Source organism: Thermobia domestica, chromosome 17 (assembly GCF_964235325.1).
Source record: "Thermobia domestica chromosome 17, izTheDome1.hap1.1, whole genome shotgun sequence".
NCBI classification, from domain to species: Eukaryota; Metazoa; Arthropoda; class Insecta; order Zygentoma; family Lepismatidae; genus Thermobia; species Thermobia domestica.
Window position 1 is genome coordinate 170,390,829 of NC_137470.1, and position 27,381 is coordinate 170,418,209.

The 27,381-nt window shown below is 35.6% G+C and overlaps 2 protein-coding genes across 2 annotated transcripts; both read right to left on the reverse strand.

The window, feature by feature from the left end:
* LOC145674487 (uncharacterized) lies at positions 1 to 26,319 on the reverse strand. Its single transcript, XM_081744611.1, has 3 exons — positions 26,056 to 26,319; positions 7,616 to 9,543; positions 1 to 1,809 (listed from the first exon to the last, which is right to left on the reverse strand). Exons 2-3 carry the CDS (start codon positions 9,085 to 9,087, stop codon positions 369 to 371), a joined length of 2,913 nt encoding a protein of 970 aa, XP_081600737.1. The 5' UTR covers positions 9,088 to 9,543; positions 26,056 to 26,319; the 3' UTR covers positions 1 to 368.
* LOC145674235 (uncharacterized) lies at positions 12,128 to 12,616 on the reverse strand. The gene has a single exon (XM_081744072.1). The coding sequence runs from the start codon at positions 12,614 to 12,616 to the stop codon at positions 12,128 to 12,130; it is 489 nt and encodes a 162-aa protein (XP_081600198.1).
* Positions 26,320 to 27,381: the final 1,062 nt, after the last annotated feature.

Here is a 27,381-nt window from a genome sequence, read left to right on the forward strand (position 1 = left end):
TTCAGACTCTTTGCATTCCAAGGATTGTTTACTAAACTGTAGTCGAATATGGTTAAATAAAGATGACTTAGCTATGAAATTTCTGCCACAAATATTGCAATTCAATTGCTTCCTATTTTCTGGAAAGGTGTGGCCATATGATCTCTCAAGTATTTATTGATCATTGTTTTACCAGAAATCTCACAACAAACTCTAATTCTCTCTCCTTTTGTATGTACTAAACCTACATGAGCTTTCAGTCTATACGCGGTACATAATATTTTTCCACAATACTTATAAATATATGCCCAAGATTCCCTATCAGTATGATTATCTTCTATATGTACCTTCAGAAAACCAGGAATATAATATGTTCTGCCACATATGTGTCAATTGATTGAGTTCTCCTTAAAATGGTGCTGCATGTAATGCATATTTAACGCTGATTTGAACTTAAAATTCTTTCCACATTCGTTGCAAGAGAACTCTTTTTTATCAGAATGGATTCCTTTTATGTGAGTACGTAAATGTGTCCTCTGAGTGAATTTAGCATCACAGATTCTACAAACGAACGGTCTTATGCCAGTATGTAAATTTAAATGTGTTTCTAAATATTGCTTACTTAAGAAACTTTTACCACACTGATCACAACTATATTTTCTCCTATTTTGAGAATGAATGACTTCATGATCTTTTATATTTTTTTCTTTGATGTATTTTCCACAGATTTTGCATGAAACGTATTTAATCTCCATATGTGAGTTCTCCATATGTGAATGTAAAGTGCTTTTAGAGGAGAAAATGTTATCACATAACGAACATTTGACTACTGTTGCTTTCAAATGCACAGAGTTAATATGCTTTTTATAACTATGTTTTAGTTTAAAGGATTGTGGACAGTAAATGCAATTAAATGCATTTGATTCATTGTGTTTACCACTCATATGAGTTCTAAGATTAGATTTTTGGGTGAAACTTTTCCCACACTTCTCGCAACTGAAAGGTTTGTTGCCAGTATGTGTTCTATTGTGAAGCTCAAGAAGTGGCTTGCTTTGGAATGGCTTGTTACAAACTGTGCATGTAAAATTGAAATCGTGTACATGTACGTGACTAGTGAGGTATTCCTTTGATTTAAATGATTTTCCGCATTCAGCACATGAGAAGGTCCATTCCCCGTGTTGTCGAAAATGTTTCTCAAACAATACCTTCCTATAAAAAATGTTATTGCATATTTCGCATATTATTTTCTTTTGACAGTGCATTTCTATATGGAACTTAAAATTACTTTCCTTCTTGAATCGTCTTTTACAATGCATGCAACAGTACTCTTTTAAACTATGAAGTAACTTGTGTTTCTGTAAAGTTGATTTAGATACAAAACAACTTTTACACACTGTACAACGGAATGGTTTTTCTCCGGTATGTACTCTAGCATGAACTTGTAGTTCTAAATTGTTTGAGCATGTCTTCTGGCATACATTGCACAAGAAGCGAGAAGTATGGGTACGTTTATGAGCTTTCAACGAACCATATACTTTGTATGATTTCAGACATTGAGTACATTTGTATTTGTATTCTAGGTGTGTTCTTAAGTGGCGCATGTTGTCATCCTTACAAGTAAAAGAGCTGGAGCATATGTCACAATTGAAAACCTTATTCTTATTTACAGGGGCGGTTGATTTTCTTGATGAAATTCTCTTCACATTATTGTGCTTGATGATGCCGGTCCTCATCATATTTGTCTGTTTTTTGTTAATATTTCCAGAATCATTCCTTTCATGGCACAAATCATCCTTATGCTGCATTGTTGTTCCATCTTCCAATGAGAAACTGAAAATTTAGAAAAAAAAATGAGAAATGCTTTCTGTATATATGTAGGTATTTATTAGTATATAAAGGTATACAAATATAGTATTTTGGCTAATTTCAAATATGTTTTACTGGAAGCATCAATGAATTTTGGTTTTGATTCAATTTCAGCGTCCCTTCCACATTCACGAGGGAACCTATTCAAGTGCAACTCTGACTTCGAGTCGAGACTATGGTCGTTGGATACCTTGTCCCAAAAGAACATAACACGAAAAGTGATACATCCTCGATCGCAACCGTTGCAGAGATATAAGCGTGAAAAGTTAGAAATTGAGCTCCATACTATACATTACAAAGTCAGCTTCCGGGTCAGATTTTTCGGAAACGGTCAGGTAAGGAAACTCAGCGAATACATATCAAATTAGTGTTGGGAGCCCACCACCTTTAGAATGAAAAAATGTTGCCCTCGGGGCAATCGCAGGGTCCCAGGCGGGGTCCAACTCAAAATTGGCAAATGCAACCGGGGGTCAAGTAGCATATTGTATGAAAGCTATTGTTAAATAAAAGAAGATAGAACAAATCTCAACTCTCTATGATGACCCTGTGCAAACGGGCAACTGGTCAAAATGTCAATACAACCTACATCAGAAAATATATGGCCACTCTTCTAAATCCGTTAAGTTGTGACAATAACAAAACAGAAACTTTTGCCTTTTGAACTTTTCACCCTCCACGACGGTTGCGATTGACAATGTATCCTTTCTCTTTTAGGACACGCAATCCAATGGCCATGGTCATTCTATGGTCCATTGGTCATTCGAAGTCACACTTATACTTGGATAAGGTCCGTTGTGTAACTCTGTGAGAGACTCTGCAACAATTTGTTTAACTTCAATACCTTGCACTTTTAAACGTGTTTTTCTGTTTTGTTATTGTCACAACTTAACGGATTTAGAAGAGTGGCCATATATTTTCTGATGTAGGTTGTATTGACATTTTGACCAGTTGCCCGTTTGCACAGGGTCATCATAGAGAGTTGAGATTTGTTCTATCTTCTTTTATTTAACAATAGCTTTCATACAATATGCTACTTGACCCCCGGTTCCATTTGCCAATTTTGAGTTGGACCCCGCCTGGGACCCTGCGAGTGCCCCGGGGGCAACATTTTTTTCATTCTAAAGGTGGTGGGCTCCCAACAGTAATTTGATATGTATTCGCTGAGTTTCCTTACCTGACCGTTTCCGAAAAATCTGACCCGGAAGCTGACTTTGTAATGTATAGTATGGAGCTCAATTTCTAACTTTTCACGCTTATATCTCCGCAACGGTTGCGATCGAGGATGTATCACTTTTCGTGTTATGTTCTTTTGGGACAAGGTATCCAACGACCATAGTCTCGACTCGAAGTCAGAGTTGCACTTGGATAGGTTCCCTCGTCAGATCTGTAACTTAATGTATGATCCGAATCAGATGAGCGACCGCCATGAATCGAGCCTGTATGATAACTGCTTCCACGAAGGAGCTTCAACTGTCGATGAAGAATAGAAGAAGAAATACTAAATGTGAAAATAAACTTGAAACCAAAAGCTCATGTTCAGCAGGGCAGGTTTAAAAGTGAAGGAAATTCAAGAGAAAGATCAAGTAAAGTTTATGAAGAACTCCAATTCGGCTCAGAAGTTAAAAATTTCTCACCTTGAATGAATATTCTTGATAATAGCATCATAGACAAGTATTAATTTTAATATCGCATGCTCTCTCTTTTAGTAATACCAAATTATCCAATGATTTAGGCGACTTAGAATTGTCTCGAGAAAGTCAACATAATGTAAGTTAAAGTTCAAAATTAATAAATTTTGTGCTTAGGAGAAAGAGCTTTTATTTTCGCAAGCAACAGAAAAATGGATCAGGTCATTAAACAATAAATCTCAGCTTTTCAACGTTTATTCCGAAGTATAATCCAAGTAACACTAACTATTTGGCTTTTCATAAAATTGTAAAGGCAAAGTGTTAGAACTCAATTTAAACATCTTTCGTTCGCTCCTACAGTGCTCCATATCAATAGTAGTAATAGTTCTACTATAAATGTGACTTTTAAGAGGATTTGACCTTCATGTGTTAAAAAGTAAGTTAAGTACGGAAGGAAGTTACTGGTGCTATATGTTTTCTATAATTCGCAAAACTCAAAGAAATCAAGAGATAAGGCTGGACGAAATGAGGGGTTGAATACTGTACTCATCACATACAGCTAAAATCTAGCTTGTGGGGAACAAATAATAGTTTTTTTTCGGAAGGATTTCTATGTACCCGTATATTATTAACAGTAGGGATCCCTTGGAATATTACGTGACTAAAATAATTCCCCTGCAATGAAGACGAATTTAATGATATCATGTAGGCCATCAAACGTCGACGCAGAGCAAAGAAGGACCAATCACTAAGAGAAGCCCGAATTCCCTTTTGTTTTAGAGTAACAATTTCTATTTGAATAGAATGAAAATGAGTAAATAGTAACTAGGTATACAATAATTGCAAATTTGGAGCAAACCGATCCACTTTTATTGATTATTTCCGTTTTGGGGTCATTATTTTTCAATGGTATGTACAATCGGGACATGGATCCCTAAAAACACTAAGCGCATGCTCTCAAATCATGATGTCAAATTTGGTGAAGAAAGGTTCAGGCATGTCGAAGATCCAGCTTTTCGGTGTCTATTTCTCAATAGTATGTCCGATCGGAACATGCGACCCATTACAACACTCAACACGCAATCTCAAATCACAATCCCAAATTTGCTTAAAAATGATTCAGGCATCGGATAAGTATCCGGATAACGCAACGCCAAAGTCGTGTAAAGAGGAGCTAAGCTCACCTCGATCAATAATAATATGTTCATCCTTCATTGTTAATCATTACACTACTTCAGTATTAGGGTATATTTTGAAAAAACTGGTTCCGAGAAAAACGCTCGCTTATATATACTACTTTAATACATCATGTTTATTGCAACTGAGTTTGGCATTTGAAGTCGTATAATATAAAAATAGTTATGAGCAAAAAATCTGTAACTTGAGTAAAGTCATCTATGGTTCAGGGACGTTACGTGACCTGATCAAGTGGTATGACGACATAGAGGTCAACACACTCTTGCTTTGGCTGGGGTTCTTGGTACACACCTCAAATTTTGGGAGGGGTATATAGCACGACCTCCCTTAATTCTGGAAGCTTCCAAATTTAGAAATTTGGTGGGGTATTATAGGAACGAGTTATGGTTTTTTGTAAGCTAGGAAAATATTTATACGTAAAAGAAAACGGTATTAACCAACCAAACATTCAAATCTGGTAGGTTTTTGACCTATTTTATCTCACATATGTAATTTGTTTTATCACGTGGTAGGTTATTGACCTAATGCATCTTTGATGAAGATTTATTACATTATACATACTTTTGGCTGGATACACGGGTTAATTCTTTTTCATAAGATATGAGTACCAAAATATACCGTTATAAATTTTGAGAGGGATGTGATGGCACGTTCTTTAAATTTTACAAATGGGTAAAAACTAAAATTGATAAATGTTTTCTACGACAAACGTGCTGTATATATTTCTATAAACTTGAGTTGCTCGTGTTGTCTGCTTTGTGTGTGAAAAATTGCTAAAAATTCAAATTTAGAATGTTTAATATTTAATTTATTCTCTAAGATGTTATTGTGTTGCAACATATGATCATACGGATTACACGTCCACGTTTTCGATTCTTTTAACTCCAAATTTTAACTAAAAATTCAAACTTTTCTGAGTTCAAAAAATTTCAAAAAGAATCAATCCAAACTTTTAAAATCAAAAGTTTCAACCTAAACATTTTGAAGCAAAAATTTTAAATTTTCAGTGAGTGAAAATTTAAACAAAAGTTTGAAAGAAAATTCTGCAGTGAGTGTTAAATAAAAAATCAAACAAATTTTAAGACAATCTTCAAGCTAAAAATTCAGTGAGTGCAAACATTTTCGAACGAAAATTTAAAAATACACATTTTCAAATAAGCAATTCAAACTGCATATTTTCAATGAGCTCGTTAATTTTCAAACAAAAGCTTCAAAAAAAAAAGAATAAACAAAACTTTCATACTAATTTCAAAATTTCAGTAAACAAAATTTTAAACAAAATTGAATTAAAAATAATAAAACTAAAAATTTTCAAATTTTAAATGAGTGCAAAAAACTCAAATGAAAGTTTCGAACTAAAAGTATTTAAACAAAACTTTTCAAGCTAAAACTTTAAAATGAAATTCTTCAAATTAATATTTTTTCACTGCGTGCACAACATTAACTAAATTTCCAGTGTGCTCAAAAATTTTCAAACGAATGTTTCTTTCACATTTTCAATATGCATTAGTAGGTATACATTTGACCCATCCTTTACCTTGTAAATTGTTTTGAATAAAAAGATAATAGGCTCGTAAGAACAATGTACATGTTTCCAAATTTGGATTGTCTATGTTGGATTTTTACTTCAAAGAAAATTTCTGACAATTTCAAACTTAAACTGTTCATCTGGAAAGTTTCAAACATGAAACTGCATCTTACTGTACATCGCTTTCCCACATTTATGATTCTATTTCATTTTCCCATATTTGTAGTGTTCATTAACAGTTAAATTTGCGTTAACACACTATATTCATCCATACTACAGTATATCTCAGTAGTTGTTTCATTTCGCTAACGCGGTGAAGATACTCCTAACGTTTCTAGTCTAATAACAATAAAATAATCCTGACAATACATATCTAAAATATTTGTAATGCTAGAACATTGCAGACGGCATTCAGAGTGCTTTGGACTAGAAGAATAGGTCTTGTTAACACGTAATTTTTTATATACAATAACAATTTTAGTAATTTCGTCACTTTCCTTTCACTCTTTCACTAAATTAATTTCTAGGTTACAGTAAGAAATTGCAATATCAAAACATTTCCTAAAGCTTAAATATGGCTCAAAGAAGTGGTCTCATATATGACGTCACGCCAAATTTGCTTATGTCTCTTGGTATGACTTAAGAAGCGCATTGTTGCATTATTTGAAGCTTTGTATCTCCGTAAATAGAAAACATTTTGCTGAAATTCTGGATATGTGTTATATTGAAGATTAATTCTAAACGGTGGAATCATTGAATTACAACTTTTGGTATGAAATGTACACTGAAAACATACATTTTTAAATATCTTTTTCCATTTTTGCTCTACGCAAAATCATCAATAAAACGGGAAGTACTACAAATTTCAATCACTCCCGGGTTCCGTAGAATATTGTGAGCGGTAATAGTATCTTCTCTTCAGACGCCGACCTGCCTACAAGAAACAGCTTCTCGCTGTTTGTTGCCGTTTTCGTTCAATATTGATATACTTTAAAAACAGAAATGATTAATTTGAACCACTTCCGGTCTGAATAGTAGGTTAAGGTAGAAGACAAAGCCTACACTCGGACGATGAATCGTTTGAAAAAATTGCTTCTCGTTCCATGGCGATGAACATTCAAACCATAAATGGTTAACTTGAAGCAATTCCGGTTTCATTAATGGGATAACTTTGGAGATGAAATCAATTCTTGGGACGCTGAATCGACACCAGGGAACCACATCTCGATATCACTCACAATAAACTGACTTCAGTGCCCAGACAAGGAAAAAATATTGTACAGACAAAGGTTTATTATTTTTGAATATGCAAACCTATAGCATCTATTAACAATTATGAATTTAAGATTATCTTAATCTAAAATTAATTATACTGTAGTTAGTGATTACAAATAAAAATTTTTGGAGACTAACTTACACATTATCCTCCAAAGAGCTTGAGTTATCTTCCAAACTTCCACTTGCCTTTGGTTCGCTAAGAGTTTTAACCGAACTCACTAAGCTTGAATATTTACTTTGGATGCGATGTTTTGTCCTTGAAAACTGGTATTTCATCTTACATTCTTTATTTTCTAAACAATCTTCTAAAAGTACACGAGCATTGAAATTCGTACCAATAAACTGTTTCATATTTCTTAACTCTCCATCATTTGAAGCCGTATGACATTCCCCGTAGACTTTCTTATTATTTCCAGTTTTTTTAACTTCGGAGGCGCTATGACAGCTGTTACGGAGCTTATTTGAATAATAGTAATCAACTGTTTCTCTCAGGTATTCTGAAGAAACTTTTAGTCTTTCAACGACAACCCTCAGGCACTTTCCAGTATTAATATTATTTCCAATTTTTTTATCATGAGAAACATCAGTTAGTGTCAAACCACATTCTTCCGAGTTACGCTTAGTTTCTGAATTTTGGTATCTTACATTGTTATGAGTTTTATTTTGTACAAATAATGGAGTGCAAAATTCACTTTTAGAACCTACATTTAATACTTTTAACTCTGATGTTGAAGTTTTATTCGACTTATTTTTAACATAGCATTTTTTATTATCTAAAGCGTCAGATCTCCGGTCACTTTCCTCTTTCCCAATGAAGTTGAGAGTTTCTTTGTCTCTATCACGCTCATTTATTTGTTCTAAGATATTGCAAGAATACTCTTTAACTAACATATTTTCGTCTTTCAGTTTATTACTATTCACCATAGGCAAAGAATTTGTTTGTATATTTCTGTGCCTTTCCGAAGATGGTATTTCTTCTAAATCTAATGTCTCTTTTTCATTACAAAACCTTATACAATCTTTCTCACGTTTAATTTCTTTTTCGGAAGAACTTGCTTCCTTTTTGCCCTCTTGGTCAGATCTAAGTAATTCATTTTTTTCCGAACACAATGCAAACTGTTCTACACTGATTAGTTCTACCGCCATTTTATCATACGTTTGACATTTTGAGTTTTCTATTGGTTCTTTTTGTAATTTCAAAGTAAATTTCTTCCCAGGCAAGTCATAATTCTCACACATTTCTTGTTGTAAAATGGATTTACAATGTACTTCATTCTTTTCATTCTTTGGACAACTGCTTCCTCTATTACTATTACAAGAATTTTGTTTCCACTGTATTATTGACATTTCATTTTCAGAAACACTGTCTTTTGAATTGCTTACGGATAATTCTGTGTCGTTACGACAAGATGTAATTTCTCCCTGCTCTATTGGCATTTTTCTTTCGAAATCTTTTAAAGTATTCCATTTGGATGATATATCGGTATCGCAGCTTAGTATAACATTATCTACCTTTGACACCTTTGTTTGAGCAACACTGGTTTCAAAAATGGTAACTGGTGTTGACATATTAGTAGGTAAAGACGTGTTATATTTCTGTAGTTCCGACATCTTGTTTTTATAAATAGTAACTTTTGAACTGATAACTGACTCATGTAAAGTTAGATAATTTCTGAGTATTGGTCTTGTTAAAAATTTGATTGTTGTATTAAAATAGTTTTAGTTGTTTCCTGTAGCGTCAAGAACTCTTTGAAATTCAGAAGCACTACTTAAAAAGAAAATTAAATTGTTATTTTCCACACACACACACACACACATAAAAAAAAACATCCGTAAGACACAGCACCTTTCACGTAACGAGTATAATCTGACTATCTGAAGTTACTTATGTATAAAAAAAGAGTTGAAGAAGACGTTTCTTGCGAACTATTTAAGACACTATGTAACTTCATAATAATCATCGAGCAAGTTGAGAAAGTTCCTTTGATGTTTTGTTTTTTCATTTCTTGATGTAGCCTTCATAGACACCCAAGAAGAGTACTGTATGCTGGTTTCTCGCGTGTGATTCTAAAAGAAAGAAGAAAGTGCAATTAGTCTATATTTTAAAAAATGACAGCTTTGTTAGTTAGAAGTTTAAGCTGCAATCGTGGCATGCATAGCGAGGAGTGAAAATATGTCAACAATGTGTTAAAATACCGTTGATGGAGTTAAAAATGAAACAGTTGGAAATATTTAAAGTAAATTCAGACACATCTCATCTTGTACCTTATATGGTGAATACCTTATTTTACATGGAACATCCGCAAAGTGTTGCACGCCGATTTCAACGAAATTTTGCAGGCGATGCTAGACATAAAGTGACCCGTATTTTTTCGTTTCTGCGAAAAACGGCTTGAATGGGCTTAAGTCCCCTCCGAAGTATTTTCAAGATAGCTCAAAATCTCCAGAAAGACACAAACGATTTGCAGAAATAAGCGTATACACATAACAGAAAGAAATACAATTTTCTCTTTAGTGTGAAAAAATGGTTGCAGAAGGAGCAACGGGACTCAAAACAATATGACAAATGTCAAAATCGACAAAAGGGCACAAGCGATTCCGAGGAAACTGTGCATGCACATACTAGACGTAAAATTAAGAAATACGTATTTTTTTCGTTTCTGTGGATAAACGGTTTGAATGAGCCTAAGCCCCTTCCGAAGTATTTTCAAAAAAGCTCAAAATCTCCAATATGACACAATTTGCAGAAAAAAGTCTACCTAGAGGTAGACGAGAAGTCAAATGGCACAAGACATTTTTGACCATTCCTCCGGGAAAACAGTCGTAGCGGGGACAATGACTCACAATTTAAATGTTTGATATATATTACATAAACTTCCCCAGTTTACAGAGGGACACGTGTGGTACAGCTGTATTATGAAATGTGTATAATGTTATCTTGCAGTAGAAACCTACAAGGTGGTCTTACTTGTCGTTGAATATGATACGTTCAAGCGATAATAATTTTATCTATTTGTGCAAAACATATGACTGATAATTGACAACGTAATGTACAATATTTAACTGGCTGATGGCGTGGGCAGTTATTTGTGTACTTGCGATAACGAGACGTGAATGCCACAAAATAACGCTTCAAGGAAAAAAGTCGCAGGTGCAAAACGAGATACTAATATCTACCACTTGCACAATATATAATCATGAAGTTAAGTACATTGTAACACATACACTCACATGTGTACAGTATAAATTCGTAGTTCCATCAAAGTGTTCAAGAAGAGAAAGTCATCATGAATCCCGCCAACATTGTTCGCTTACTATTTGCTGCATTTGAAGTGATACATCCCCCAAATTTTCCAATAGGAGCACAGGAAAGATACATAGCACGCATATTGCAATGCTTGCTGCAAGACTGAATGGACGATATGGTCACGTTTGACACAGAATAAACATTAACATTAGCATTTTCGAAGGACAATAGGGACAGAGAATAGGATAGCACCCAATATTCTCCTGTGAATGATGACGTAGAAGAGTACGGTGGTGGCACAGCCACACGGAATCAAACAGACATCACCTACGCATACAAACAAAAGGCTGTCACCTATTGAAGGAGTGGTATTAAGAGACCGCTATCTCTTCAATCCGTACAAGCAAGGTTCAGAAAGGTAACTTCAAGGCAGCAGCTAGAACGCTAGAACGCAAGTCACTGGTGGAGGAACACGGAAGGATAAGATATCGCAAGTATCTCAATACGTTCTTCGTCAATTTCAAGACGCTCGTGAAGCACACTTTTTAGTACACAATGTCGTACTACGACGATGGCTTCTGCAGACCAGGGTTGGAAAAAATACCGTTTATTTTGAAAAAGAACATAATATATCTACTGAAGCTTTGCTGGCGACGTATTGTGAGCAGGTCTTCTCGGGCTAGCAGCCAGGTAAATACTGTTATATCTTGCGACGTTTCGAGGGCTGACATCGTCCTCATCTTCAGGCGAATATGATGGTGCAATGGAGTGTATGGAATATATATACTCATGTATGTATGATTGGACTCTTCTGATTGGTGGTTGAAATGGCGGCTTATGATTGGTGCTTGAAATGGCGGGTTATGATTGGTGTCCATGTTTTACTCAGTTGGAATCCTGTTTCTCTGTCAAGGTTCGTTTTTTCTTGTATGATTGCAACGGCTTCTTTTATCCTCCTGTCCCAAACTCTTGAGCATTTTGCTATTATTTCGGCATCTGTGAATAAAATCTTATGTTGCTGTTTGATGCTATGTTCAGCCAGTCCGGATTTTTCTGGTTGGTTTAGCCTGATGTAACTGTTGTGTTCTTTGCATCTGGCTTCAATGGTTTGCCCTGTTTGTCCAATATATGACTTACCACATTCACATGGAATGCGGTAAACTCCAGGAGTTCGGAGGCCCAGGTCGTCTTTGGTTGATCGTATTAAGTTCTTTATTTGTGCTGGAGGCTTGTGTATTGTCCTGATGTTGTAGCTGACAAATAGTCTGCTGAGCTTTCCAGAAGTGTTCCCGGTGTATGGGAGGCAGATTGTGTTCTTCCGTTCTTCATTCACAGTTTCTTCTGCACTTTTGTCCTTGTGGTCAGTGTTCTTCGTTCTGGTCCTTTCAGGGCCATATTTATATCTCACATTGAGTATCCATTCTGTAGCATGGCGCTGCGAAGGTGATTAAGTTCCTCTATTAAACAATCCTTGTCGGAGATGGAGAATGCTCTATGTGCTAAAGTGTTGAGAACTCCAAGCCGTTGAGCTTTGTGATGGAAACTGTTTGCGTTCAGATATAAATCTGTATGTGTTGGTTTCCTGTATACCCTATGGACTAGGCTGCCATTCGGTCTTCTGTATATCATGATGTCAAGAAATGGTAGACGTCCATCTTGTTCAACTTCCATTGTGAATTTAATATTCGGATGCTGGTTATTGAGATGCTGCAGGAATTCCTGTAAGGAGTTGCGTCCATGTAGCCAGATGGTGAAAGTGTCATCAACATATCTATAGAAATGTGTGGGTGCAAGTGGTGCTTTCTTCAGTGCTTCATGTTCAAAGTGCTCCATATAAAAATTGGCTACTGCAGGTGAGTGGAGAACCCATGGCAACGCCGTTTGTTTGCTCATAGTACTGACCACGGTATAGAAAGAAGGTTGAAGTGAGAACAGGTTGAAAGAAATCCAATATCTCAGGCCGGAAGTGTTTCCCAAGAAGCAGTATTGTATCCTTGACCGGAACTCTGGTAAACAATGATACCACGTCGAAACTAACCATAAGATCTGTGGAAGAAATCTTCATCGTCTTCAGGCTTTTTACAAACTCTGTTGAGTTTTTCACATGGTGTTCACACTTGCCCACGTATTGTTGGAGTAATGTTGTAAGATACTTGGCGAAAGAATAGGTTGGGCTTCCAATCATAGTAAAACATGGACACCAATCATACCCCGCCATTTCAAGCACCAATCAGAAGCCGCCATTTCAACCACCAATCAGAAGAGTCCAATCATACATACATGAGTATATATATTCCGTACACTCCATTCCACCATCATATTCGCCTGAAGATGAGGACGATGTCAGCCCTCGAAACGTCGCAAGATATAACAGTATTTACCTGGCTGCTAGCCCGAGAAGACCTGTTCAACATAATATCTTGGACGTGTTGCATAATACGAGTTGGATACATAATATTTCCGTATAGGTTAGTAATTCTCAACTTATTTCATATCACGACCACCTTTTATTACACTCTCTTGCAAGTGACTCTCATAAGTACTTTTTAGGTAGATTTTAAAATCTACTTACTATAGAGATTTCAACAAGCTATCAATATACATGGCAAAACAAATGTCCTCACCTCCCTTGTGTGTTGAGAACGGGTTGAGGGAGAATGATGAAACTTGGGAGTGCTCTGACAGAACAGACGGTGCTATCAAGCATCATGGCGGACATCTTTGCGCGGTATTCGAAATTTCAAATGAAAATGGAGTCATGTTACATGTTTTAAGGCTAGAATTTTACCGGAAATACGGTTGTGCGGTTATTTTAGTCCTAAATCAAGTCATTTCGGAGTTACCGCTTCTGAAAGGTTTCTAGTTATGTCTTTAGGGGCTAAACTTGCTTTTCGTGGTAGTGAGTGAGGTTTGTGTTGAAAAATTTGATTACTATTTCAGAACACTGATGCTAATAAACTTAGTTTAAAATAATAAATTTTCGAAAGGTAATGTTTGAAGCACACTTCATGTTACAGTCAAGCAAGCCTACATAATTTTTTGAGTCAATAATTTATTGAAGAAAAGTAATATTTGGGACGTTCAGAGCACAACGGATTCAAATCCATTTTCAGTAAAGTTCAGTTTTGCTCAGCAAATGTATTCTATTTCAAAACATAATATGTTCGCAGTCAAGAGTCCGAGATAATGTAACTAAACACCTCTGAAAGGGCGTGGGATAGATTCATATACAGGGGCGTCAGTGGGGCAGGAAGCCAGCCGTCCTCATCCTCACCCTGAATTTCAGATTTTGCCGGCAGTAAGGCAATTTTAGAAATTTTTTGTTAAGTAAAGTCCAACAGAACAAGCTTGAAGTCCTTACACCGAATAAATACGGAGAACATACAGATGATTACAACTGGAATGTTGCTTAAGCCCAATTTGCAGAATTTTAAGCAGGCCCGAAACTCGAAAGGAGAGCCACTTTTGGAATCCTTGGGCCAAACAATACATAAGAGAGCAATACAGGCCTATACCTCCTTACGACCAATTCAAATGGATTAAAACTAATCAAAATCTGTGGTTATTCGCTGTAAGAAATTCAATTTTATTTTATGTTGGACTTTGGTCAGCAAAAGTTTTCTAAATCTGCATTACTGCCCTCAAAATCTGAAATTCAGTGTAGGGGAGGATAACCTCTAAACGAACGCTCCTTTCTAGCGGCAATCATATAAAATTCTATAATCTTGTCATGTAATCTTTCCCTTCTTTCATCTCGGTTTCGTGGTTGTGAAAATATGACGTTTTCCGTCAGTGTATTCTTTTGAGCACACTCTACATTTATTTAACGTAATTATGCATCATCGACTATGGCATTCGGAGCTTAACTTGTTAATCATTCCCACGCTGCAGCGTACACAATATAATGTTAATATCTTAAATTTATGAGCAAGGAGGGGGAAATATCCCTTTTCTCTTATTTCATCAACGCCCTTGTCTAGTGGTTGTCCTATGAAACTCTAGTCCACACCCTTTCACGTGGTTTTTGTTTCATTTACTTCGTACCCTTGGCTACGAAGATACTGCGTTTACTGAGCAAAAGTGAACCTTTCTGCAAATGGGCTTGGATTCCTTATGCTCTTCACGCCCCATATCTGAAAATATTTTATAAAAACTAAGTTGGAGCCAAATTTATCCTGCAACCCAAGTTTGTTCGAAACACATAAAATTAGTGTGTTTAATTTGATTGATTACTGTCTTGCTTCAGTAGCAAGGCTATTTGAAAGAGGGCTTTTTGTTTAAAGTGGGATCCGAACCAGTAATTTTGAAATTTTACGTCAGATCGCAGTCAATATATATATATATACACAACAAATTCCATCGTTTCGTGCTTCTTTCCCCAAAATTTAATGTTAAAAGACCGAAAATTGCGCCCTGCTGCGTGGTGCATATGTACAGACAGACAAACAAATTGAGATCAGATTGACCCAGACACTGACATTCGGCACTGATGTTACAATAAGTATCACGCTTTAATAGTTAGTTACGAGGGCGACTGCCATACCTTGCGCTTTCTCGTCTGGCCCTTTCATACAAGCTACGCCAAGGTGTAAAGTTTTTAAGAAAATTTAGAACGGAGGTGGGGAGAGGAACGAAATAGAATTTTAATAATGTGATTGATGAAAAAGAAAGTGACGATACAAAATTAATTCTTGCCTGAAGTTTCCAGTTGTATCTCAACCACATCACTGACGTTAGAATCATCAGAAGCAATTATCGGATCAACACTTTTACCATTTGTTTGGATTTCCAGTTTTTTCACAGCATTGCATTTTTCACAATGATTCTTCATTCTTTGAACTAATCCACCCATTTCTTTCTTACACGTTTTGCAACAAGCTCGTATGATCATTTTCTTACCTGATGGAGTTCGAGTTTCTTTAATAAATTTGCTTCAAATGATGGACCTTTTTTATTCCCGTAAACTCATGTTAAAGGATTTCAAGTTGACGGAGACTGACAACCAACATGTACTGTATCAACAAATGCCTGCGATATTTTAATTTCAGAACCGCAATTTAGCAAATAACCTTTCGTTTGCTCTCTGAATACAGCACAAAAATTTGTTTCCATGATAATTCATTTATAGATTTTTTATTTATTTAACAACACAACAGGCATTACTGCCCAATTACAGTGTCTACATATGAACTTAAATACAAAATGTTACAGTATAACATAAAACTTGAATACCAATATATATATATATATATATATAGTGAACCTGATGCTTGAACACAGAATACTAAATAAAAATAATACATTAAAATAATACATTTTTTTTTACAAAACACTCGATACTAGTTTTTTGAATGCTTTTCCTGAACAATGAAATATGTCTACATCTTCGTAATCTTTAATGATTTTATTGTATGTAGCACAAATTCTCCATGTAATTGACATATTCAGTGCATTTTTACGTGCCTTTCTGCAGTAGAATAGGCCACTATTTCCCTTGCGTGTTTTGATGGATGGAACCTGTATCATTATTTTTGTACTTATATCTATACAGTGTATTTTGTTGTGCAAAAGTCTGTGTAAGAAAGGGAGATCGTTCAACGTCCGTCTTTGTTCATGTGTCTGAAGTGTAAAGTTATTAAGTAAATTACCATACGGTTCGTATTTTGGGTAAAGTCCTGTCCTCCTGTACGTGAGAAAACGTATGAATTTGTTTTGTATCTGCTCTACTTTTTGGCTACGTGTTTTCACAGAAGTGTTCCAAACAAGTGAGGCATCTTCAATTTTTGATCTTACGTAAGAAAAATAAAGCAATTTTAAAGTGTTGCCATTTATAAATTCTTTGGTCGTTCTGATAAGAAACCAAAGGTTTCCATATGCATCTTAGGTAATATTTGCCACACGATGCGCAAAGGATATTTTTTTGTCAAATATCACACCTAAATCTTTAATTGTATCTATTTTTCTAAATTTATTCCATTTATGGAATAAGTAAAGTGATACGTTTTTTCACGTCTACTGTATGTCATGGTTTTGCACTTATTAATATTTACTTCAAGTCTATTGGTAGTACACCAGTTTAGTATATTAGTCAGATTCTGTTGCAGAAGTAGATAGTCATCTATAGATTTCACATTTGCAAATATTTTTAAATCATCTGCAAAGAGTAATTTGTGAGAGTTATGGATATAAAATGGCAGATCATTAATAAATAATAAAAACAAAAGAGGTCCAAGATTAGATCCTTGGGGGAACTCCGGAATTTACACGAAAGCTTTTAGTTTTATATTCTTTATATAGAACGGATTGTCTACGTTCACTCAAGTACGAATTGAAAAAAAGTTATCATACGGGGACTAAAATTGAAAGTGGCAAGTTTCTGAATTAGTATGTCATGATCCACAGTGTCAAATGCTTTATGAAAAACCGTATATATTACATCTACCTGTCCATTATTATCTAAGGATGAAGTTATGAAATCTGAAATGATGGTGAGATTAGTTATCGTGGATCTCTTCTGCAGGAAGCCATGCTGATATATTGAGATTGAAGATTTAACATGATGCATGACCTGATCATAAATGACACTTTCAAATACCTTTGCAATTGTTGGTAATATAGCTACTGGACGATAGTTTTCTATGCTATTTTTATTACCGGGTTTTGGGACTGGGCATATTATTGACTCTTTCCATATGTCCGAAAAAAATATTTGTTCTTATTGAGATGTTAAATAAGGTATATAGCGGATATTTCAAAATATTACTAGAACCCTTCACAATATTAGGTGGTATATTATCAGACGCAATTGCCATATTCGGTTTCAGTTTCTTTATTGCATTCTCAATATCTCTTGAACTAATCTCCATGATATGAAACAAGTTCTGATATTCCCCATGTAGGTATTTTTTCTTATGTGAGTCAATACTATTTTTAGTTGAGGAGGAGAATTTAATATCAGTTCTACAAGTAGTCCAACCTTCAACTACGACACTTTCTCGAAAGTTAACTGAGAAGCATTTAAACAATACAATAAACGTTTAAAACAAGAGGAAAAGTCTTTTGTAAAAAAAAGTTTCTTTCTCTTGCAGATTTTTTACAAAAATAAAATAAAATATGTTTAAAACAAGTCTTAAAAAATACACGTGTTTTTAAAAAAAGGTTTAAAACGGATACAAAATTTGTTTTAAACAGAATCAATTGTTTAAAACAAGTTTTAATCATTTGTTTCAATCATTTGTTGAAATTTGTTTCTACGACATACATGTCTAAGGATAAAGAGGACATATTGAAAATCGTAAATGCTTTATTGACAATGTAAAGCACCATATTATCCACTTCGGCCCAGGTAATGTATACAACTCCGATCAAAGTGGTTTCCAACTAGAAATACATGAAGGTCGAACCTTGGCTGCTCAATGAATTAAAGAAAGTGGAAACAGTTGTCCAATCCGTGAGTGCGATAACACACAGTTATACAATACAACCGATCATCTTCGTCGATATTGCATTGCTGGCACCATTACTTGCTGTTCTGAAGGAGCCAACAAGTGACTTCGGATCACGCGTGCACGACACTGTGTGCCCCACGTAAAGTATATTTTGCTGTCTCAAAATTAGGCAAACTTACAAAGGAACATTTCTGTCGTTGGCTAGAGCACGTGTATTTTCCTACAACACAGTGTCAAACAGTTCTTCTATTCGACCCTTAAACATTGTGAAAATACTCTACGCACCATTTAACCGGAAGAGAAACATACTGTGCTACTTACAATACCTCAAGGTTTAACATGGAAACTGCAACCACTAGATGCGTATACTTTTCGCTTGTGGAAGACATTTGTACGCCGCTTTTCGGACACTGTTATTTTACAACAGTCTGATATTAATTTGTATTCACGGTGTAACATAATCAAACTACAATTTTTGACACATAATCAGTCTCCTCTGCAAGATACAAGATGTCGTCAAATACGCGTGGTATCACATTGGCTATACAACAGACAAGCCGGCTAGGGATGCGCTCGAGTCGAGTCGAGACAGAATCTTCCTGACAAAATTCGAGTCGAGACACAGCTCTTCCAATAGAAAAATATATATTTTTCGAGTCGAGACATCACTTTTACAGCACATTTTCGAGACGGAAATCGAGAATCGAAATTGGAACATTCAATTTCTGAATCAACGTGCTAATTACTTGGTTAAGCTAATACTTACTTTAGAGGTTACTGTCGCTGATCATTAAGATTATATGGGAGGTGGACTTACTTTTTAAAGAGGGTTCCAAACCTTTCGTAATGTGTTTAAAGCTGTTACTTCAAGAAGCGAGCTCGGAATCTAGTGTGCGATAGACGCGAGTTTTAAGGTAATCTGACTAAATAGACATGTTAAATTTGACTTCTCATCACTGCTAGATCAGTTTTTGAATGTATCATAATTTTATACTGAATTCCAGGAACATTGAAACAAAAGAAGTAAAATGATGGAATTGACAGTTTGAAATGCCCACTATTGCAAAACTGGCAGGACAATACTTATACCATTACGCAAACTGTATTTCTACAATCATCATTATATACTTCATTTTCATAAAATTGTTCTTATATCAACTATACCGATTTCCAAATTAAATTCAATTTATGGATAATTGTGCCTTACATAGCAGCTAGTACTTATGCTAAGGTAGGTTCAGGAAAATACGCCATGTTAACGGTGTTGGATTTTTTATGGTCTTAATTTTCTTGAAACACAAAGAACAAGACATGTTCGTTGCAGAGTAGCCTTTTCCGCGTGTAGAAAAAATGTGGCAATGATGCTACTTACTTTTATTTTCTACCCAAGATAAAAGAAAAAAGTGTTACAAAGTGGCGTATTTGCCAACACGTGCAGGTAATTACGCCAAGTCTAGTATACTACTAGAAACCTATAGTAAATCTTGCAACTGCTTACATCGTCTGTATTATACGAACTCAAATATTACGACACAACGTGGCTGAAGCATAAAATAGAATAACCAAAGTGCAATATGAAGATAAACAAATAAAATGTAAAAACGATATCTCCAAAGTTGAGATGAAGTTCCAAACTGAAAAGGTTTAGTCCATAAAAAGATAAACAAACAGTATCATTGTACTACAACTTAAAAAAAGACACCGATATTACATGGAACATGTGGGACAAATGAAAACATCTTTGTCTTCTGTAGTCAGTCCTGCACAAGCCCTGGCGTATTTTGCTGCACCATGTTTGGTATTGATTTAGTAGCCATGGAATCACAAATACTGAAATTACACTTACAAAACAAAGTGTTCCTAGACGGACACGGAATAAGGCGTACATTGCTGTAAACAATCGGCAATAATCTGAGTTAGCACAGTACTAATAAAGGTTTCTTACCTCTATTGAAATAGTAACGTCCTTCCACGGAACCTTCCCGAAGCAAACAACACTGCACGGCGTGGGAGTCTCAGAGCTGTCTCCCGGACTATCAGTCAAATCGGACTTGTCCAAGACCGTGGCACATATTTTAGGCGCATTCTAGCGGATTCCTTCGGAAACGTCCCAGCACTGAACACTTGGCGTATATAGCTGCACTGGCGCATATGCCTGCAGGTACCTTATTAAATATAAAACAACTAAACATTCGATGTAAATAAATGAGAAACTTAATGTCCTTTTCACACGAAGACACTGAGTGGCGCAACTGTTTGTGAAGTATTGCTTTAAATTGGAGCTTTCGTACGAGCAGCTGGTTCCATTAAAGATAGTTGCTGCCACCGTCTGCTCTAGCGCAACTCTCACGAAGTGTCTGCAACTCGCAAAGAAACATTGTCGTAAGTGGAGCTTTCTAACGGGGTGACTGCAGTTACCGCCACCGCACAAGATTTCCAGTGTATCTTTTGTTAAAGAAACAGTTGGGTTAATATCAGAGACAAAATAATGCACAATGTTTATGGCTTAAAATTTACCTTACTTTACAGCATGTACTGGTGTTCTCGACTGTCTTAAAACAGCCATAGAATATTTTATGTTCATATGTGGTATCAGCCCTATGATGAACTCTAATATACCAGGAACATATTATTGCCTGCTTCTTTATATTACTATCATCTTCAAAATTACCTTTATAATCCTGATCTTTCTGTAACGTGCAACGTACCCATGTGGGCTAATTTTCCATCTATTATGTTTTGTTCTTGGCATATAAAACGTCCGATTTCCAGCCATCTCTATTTCCGAAATTAAACACTTCCGGATCTATTATTATTATTATTCAACCACTAAGGAGAGAAGGTGGGAAATATGTTGTTAACAAAACTAAACACACATCGATGGATCCCTCGTGGCTAAGCGGTTAGAGCTTCGCTGCCTATGCAGAAGACGGGGTTTGATTTCCGGTGATACGTACTGTGGTTTGAAAAATGAAATGAAATCTTCTGCGTCCTCCAAGTATGCGTCTGCGTTTAACGTCCTCCAACTATGCTCGTTAGGCTAAGCAAAATGATAATTGAAGAAAATGAATGATAATGGATGAATTGGTAGAATGATAATGTAAGAGGAAACGGAGTAAGCGAGAAACCCCACGGACAAGATATTATCCACCACAAGTTTACTTGTTCGGGCATTGAACCAGGAATCCCATGCACCAGAGGTAAATGCTCTACCACTGATTCATTGTGTCCCCTTTACATCTTTATTAATGATCCTAATACATCTGCACTGTGTCGAGTTATTTTCAATCAAATCTTTCACGGAATATCTTTCCCGTAATCATCTGACCGATTAAGGTTTCATAAGAATAAAGGATTTTGCTTATAATTTTCTTATTTGGAGTTACTTGTTCTCAAAAATCATAAAGAAATTACTCAATACTACACAGCTTTGTTAACGAAACCGCAAAGAAGCAATAATAAATAAAGAAAATTCTTATTAATGAAAATGTGGAAGTTACAGTATATGCATTTTTTTTTTTTTTTACGAATTACGGTACATAAAACTAGTTTGGCTATTACCATGGCCAAATGCAATTACGCAGCGTTTGTGGTTCCTCCGTAAACTTTTTTTTTTTTTTTTTTTTTTTTTTTTGCAATAAGCGGAGTTATGTCATATTACTCATTGCAGATTCAGAATAGCCAGTCATAAAAATGGAAATTCGACGATTAAAATGGAAATTCGATGATTTACGCTAATAATCTTGATTATGACAAATTTTTATTTACGAATGTAGACTTTAATTAAAATTCCTATTGTATAGTCACAAATAGTAATCAGGACATTAAACAATTTATTTTGATTTAGACATTTCTTTTAGTTAAGAGACGTATTAACTAAACTGACATTACTAAGACGATATGACCAGCAATAGAATTTATCAGGATATTGAGCTAAGTTGATTTGAGTTGAACGTCCCCTCAGCACTGAGGCTATATGAGACGTGGACCTACTGATTAACGTGGAATCCGAACCACATGAGCTCCCGTGGGGAATCGAACCCGGGTCCCCAACGCCTCAAGATATTGACGTTTCCATAGTTTGATCTATATATATAAAATTGAAAATCATTATGTTTGTGACACTAAATCTCCTGAGCCGCCGGATCAATCTCGATCAAGTTTATAATATTCATGAGGTTTAAGGCTGGGCTGAATTTAGGCTATTCACTTTGATGGTAGAACTGAGGGGAGGGGGAGGGGTATAAAATAAATAAAACTTAATAACTCCTGAACCACTTGACCAATCTTGATCAAATTTCCAACTTAGATGTGGTTCTGGTCTGGGATCGTTTTCATAATTTAAATTTGACTGAGCAGCGTATGGGAGGAGAAGGAGGGGGAGATATATAAAAACCAATTTACATAAGACTGAAAATGACTATTTTTGTAACTTAATAACTGTTGAACTATCCGACCGATCTCAATCAAATTTTCAAGATACACGAAGTTCGGATCTGAAATTCAACATATATGAGGGTCGGGCCTCTGGTGTAGTTTATCGTTTCATGTTGACGATCAAATCTAGGGGTGTGGAGGGGGAGATATATTAAAAAAAATAAAATGAAAGTGACTCCTTTGTGACTTTATAACTCTTGAACCATCCGACCGATTCCAATCAAATTTTCAACATACACGAGTTTAGGGGAATTGATTACTTTAGGCTATTCATTTTGACAATGCAATAGGGGAGGGGGAGGAGGAGAGAAATATAAAAATGAACCAAAATGACCGATATTAGTGTTGAATCCATAGTTTTCAGGATCAATGAGAGAAACAGTGGCACTTCTGATGCTGTTTCAATCCATGTTCAGTGCTGATAGTTGGGGAGGGGGAGGGTACAACGTAGGGGAGGGGGATAAAGATTTCAAAATGATCGAAAAATCTAATATTAGTGTCGAATCCATAGTTTTAGGAGTAGCTGATATTAAGAGTGACAATTCTGATGCCGTGTGCCGCAGCACGGAAGAGGGGTAGGGGAGCTATATATAATAATGATCGAAAATGACAAATATTAGTGGCTAATCCATAGTTTTCTGGATCATTCAGATGAACAGTAACATTTCCGATCCTGTTTAAGTCCAAAATCAGCCCCGCCACTTGAGGGCTGGGAAGAAAGAGAAATATAAAAATGATGGAAAATGGCCACCATCAGTGTCGAATTTATAGTTTTCTGGGTCCTTTAGATGAACAGTGATACTTTAGATCCCGTTTAAATCGAAATTCAAGCACGGAACTTGGGGAATGGGGAGAAAGTGATATTTAAAGATGATCGAAAATGACCGATATTACTGCTGAATCCACGTTTTTGGTGCCTCTGAGATGAACGGTTACACTTCTAATGCCATGCTCCGCGACATGCGGAGGGATAATATATATATATAAAAATTGTCAAAAATGACGGAAGTTAGTGTTGAATCTATAGCTCTTGCGGTCGCCGAGATGAACAGTGACACTTCTGATGCTGTTTAAATCCATTTTCAGCCCCGACACTTGGGGAATAAGGAGGGGTGACATACAATAAAATGATTGAAAATAAGCAACATCAGTGTGCATTTAAATTATTTATTTCAACCCAGCGAAGCGGATAATATATGCTAGTTAGTTATATATTAAATATCATTTTTTCTTTTATAAATTTAAGAAGTGATAGGCTTATACAGGCGGTTTTAGGCGGGGCCGGGAGGCCTTGCCTCCCCCAGTTTTTTTGCAGTGAAGATAAACTGAGGTAGTGGATCAGTTTGTGAATATTCGAAACCGTAGAATCAATTTGCAGTTACTGATTACTCACAGATACAAATTTCTTTGCTTATAAATATTATTAGTTTTGCTTTTATTTTATTTCTAAAAAAATGATATTGTTAGGCGCTACTTTAGAGTGATCACAAAATGAACGTTTTCAACAGGATTTCTTCTAAGCTTCTAATCAGGAAAGAACCTGTTTATAAACAATGGAAATAATAATAATAATAATAATAATAATAATAATAATAATAATAATAATAATAATAACTATTATTATTATTATTATTATTATTATTATAATTTATTGTTATTCTATGGTAAAAATTTAAGTAAAACTGACATAATATTTACTGTTATAAATTGGGAAGAATGTTTAACTTTGTAAAAATATAAGTTAATTTGAATTTATTGTGTGCAATAATTATTACCTAGAATATAAACTTTATGTTATTAATTTCCATTGAAAGGTATTCCACACTGCATATACCTAATGTTTCTTTGAATATTAAAATGCTCACCTGTTTGCTTCAACTAATTATTGTTTTCTTACACTTAAAAAGATTTTAAACGTACGTATTTCCTTCATAGATATACCTAAAAAGAATTAATTTGCAATCTTGAGAAAATGATTAATGTGTACTACACTCACCACACAAACATTTGTTAGGTCATTGTCTGAGAAGAGCTTGTACTAAACAACGCATTGGAAGGAATGAAAAAAATGAAATTTTAAAGTTTTACGTCGTACGTTTATGCCGGCTAGGCTAAAGGAGACGTGATGGTGAGAAATGAATGAAATTGTAGAATGAAGGAAATGGAGGAATCTCGAGGAAACCCACGTACGCGGTGTTTGTCCACTGCAAGGCTGACTTTGCGCGGACTGGGATCAAACCAAGGACTCTAAGCACCAGAGGTGAATGCTCTACCACTGAGCTATCGCGGCCCCGCGTTGATACGAATGGTGGGAACGCAAAAAAGAAAGAAAGAGAATGTAGATTATGTGCAGCAGGACAGCATATAATATGCAACGTTGCGAGCTGGCCCAATGTTTTTCCCCTTTAGAACCTCCACTGGGCTAATACTCGATTATAGCCGCAATTAATTTTTATATTTTATGATTGTAGCTTTCTAGAGCTATGAGATTATTTTAGGGTATCTTAATAACGAAAATATATATTATTTACTACATACGATTGACAAAAACTGACAATGTTCAATAGTCAATTGTCATCAGTCAATTGTAATACAATAAAGTTCTGTTCCCAAGAAGCTATAATACGAAACATTCGAACACTAATTAACAATAATCGAATGAGGAACGCTTTCACGTTGTCACTCATATACACGGAATCCTTACGACGCTACTATGACAACCAAATTCACACTTACACTAATACACGTAGCCACAAGAAAGAAAAAAAGATCTCTCATTAAGACTTCTAATGAAAGGTTTTCTCGGCGGGAGCTCATGTGGTTCGGATTCCACGTTAATCAGTAGGTCCACGTCTCATATAGCCTCGCTGCGAAAGGGAAGTTAAAATCAATTCTGATGAAGAGTTTTACTTATTTGGAGGAAGCTTGAATATGACACCAGAAACTTATCAATTGTAGAAGTTTTCCCATCTATAGTGCTAGGAAAGCCCTAGATTGTTATCAAAATAGTGGGAAACTATTACCAAACAGTGCCTGAATTAAAGTCAGGTTGGAGAGCTTCAGTTCGATTGCCGCCTGGTACCTAAACGCATCATCTAGACTTGTTATCATGGAAAATGTGGTTTGATTTTGATCATTAGTTCGATCCTAGATTATTGTTTTAAGCCCAAAATGTCATAATTTCTGACGATAGTAGTCATCTTATTGGTCCGTCTACTACGTAGTTTAATTGTCATCCTAAGATTCGATACCAGTTATTTCATTATCGTCACTACATCCGTCACACAAGTGCTACACCAGTGTTTAGTGATCTGAGTGATATAGTGATATAATCAGTGATATATATAATCAGTGAAAAGTGCCTAGTACAAATCGATGGAAAGATTAAACTGTACTTGTACATTAACATTATACTTAATATTTCAAGAATTTACGAGTACTACTTACGAGTATAACGTTGTCTTATCTGCTGTTTCAAGTGTTAAAACAGAGGAGATCGTGCTTGCTGAGAACTTTGCTCTCAAGAAACTGAAAAACCATATGCTAGCGTTTTGATAATCTGAAAGTAGTTCAAAGTCCTCGATAAGAAAGAAAACAAACGTCTTTGTTGATTACTAAAGAACTGTCATTGAGTGCAATATTTATAGACGTTTTAAAATGCTCTTCATGTATAATATTGACATTCAACTTCAGATGAATAACAACTATTTTTCTTTCAGGTATATATATATACAGGGTGTTTCAGATAAAACGTCCAGTGCTTATAAATCCGAAACGGCTGAGAATAAAAAGATGAAACAAACACTGAGACAGGAAAATGTCATAGGGCGCATCACATGGTGTTGTTGTGGTGACTCCCAGGGCCCACCTTCAAGGGGGCCCAGGGGCCAACTTCTAATTTTCAAATATGAACATGTATTGAATCATACCTCATTCAATAATACTTGAAAAACGAAACAACTTTTGTAGGAAACCATTTTCGATTTGGGCCACCGTTTCCAAAATGGACGCAAAAAGTGGGTTCTGTATCAGATAAAATGTCCAGTGCTTATAGGCCTAAATCAGAAACGGCTGATAATAGAGAGATGAAACAAAAACTGAGATAGAAACGATGATAAAGCATATCAAGTGGTGTTGTTGTGGTGACCCTCAGGAAACTCAGTGAAGAGGGCCTAGGTGTCAACTTCAAACTGATACAGGACTTTTTGCGGCCATTTTGAAAACGGTGCCCCAAATCGAAAATTGTTTCCTACAAAAGTTGTTTCGTATTTCAAGGACTATTGAATGAGGTATGATTCATACATGTTCCCATTTGAAAATTTGAAGTTGGCCCCTGGGCCCCCTTGAAGGAGGGCGCTGGGGGTCACACAACAACACCATGTGATGCGCCCTATGACATTTTCCTATCTCAGTTTTTGTTTCATCTTTTTATTCTCAGCCGTTTCGGATTTATAAGCACTGGACGTTTTATCTGAAACGCCCTGTATATCAGTGGCGGCTGGTGGATTGTGGTCTCGGGTGTTGCAGTGCGAACGATCGGAGACAGAAGATATAAAATGGACTCATTGACTAATCAGCATAACTTTAGATGCAAATGCTATGTAACATGTTAAATAAAATTCTGTTTTTAAAAAATAAAAAATGCAGAGCGTTTAATCCGATTAATCGCCTTATTTAATTAGTAAGTTCATTCTTCTCTCTTTGATTGGAACAAATCTGCCTAATACATGCTGGTTGAACTCTAGTATTCTTATTATCAGGTCTTTTTCGATG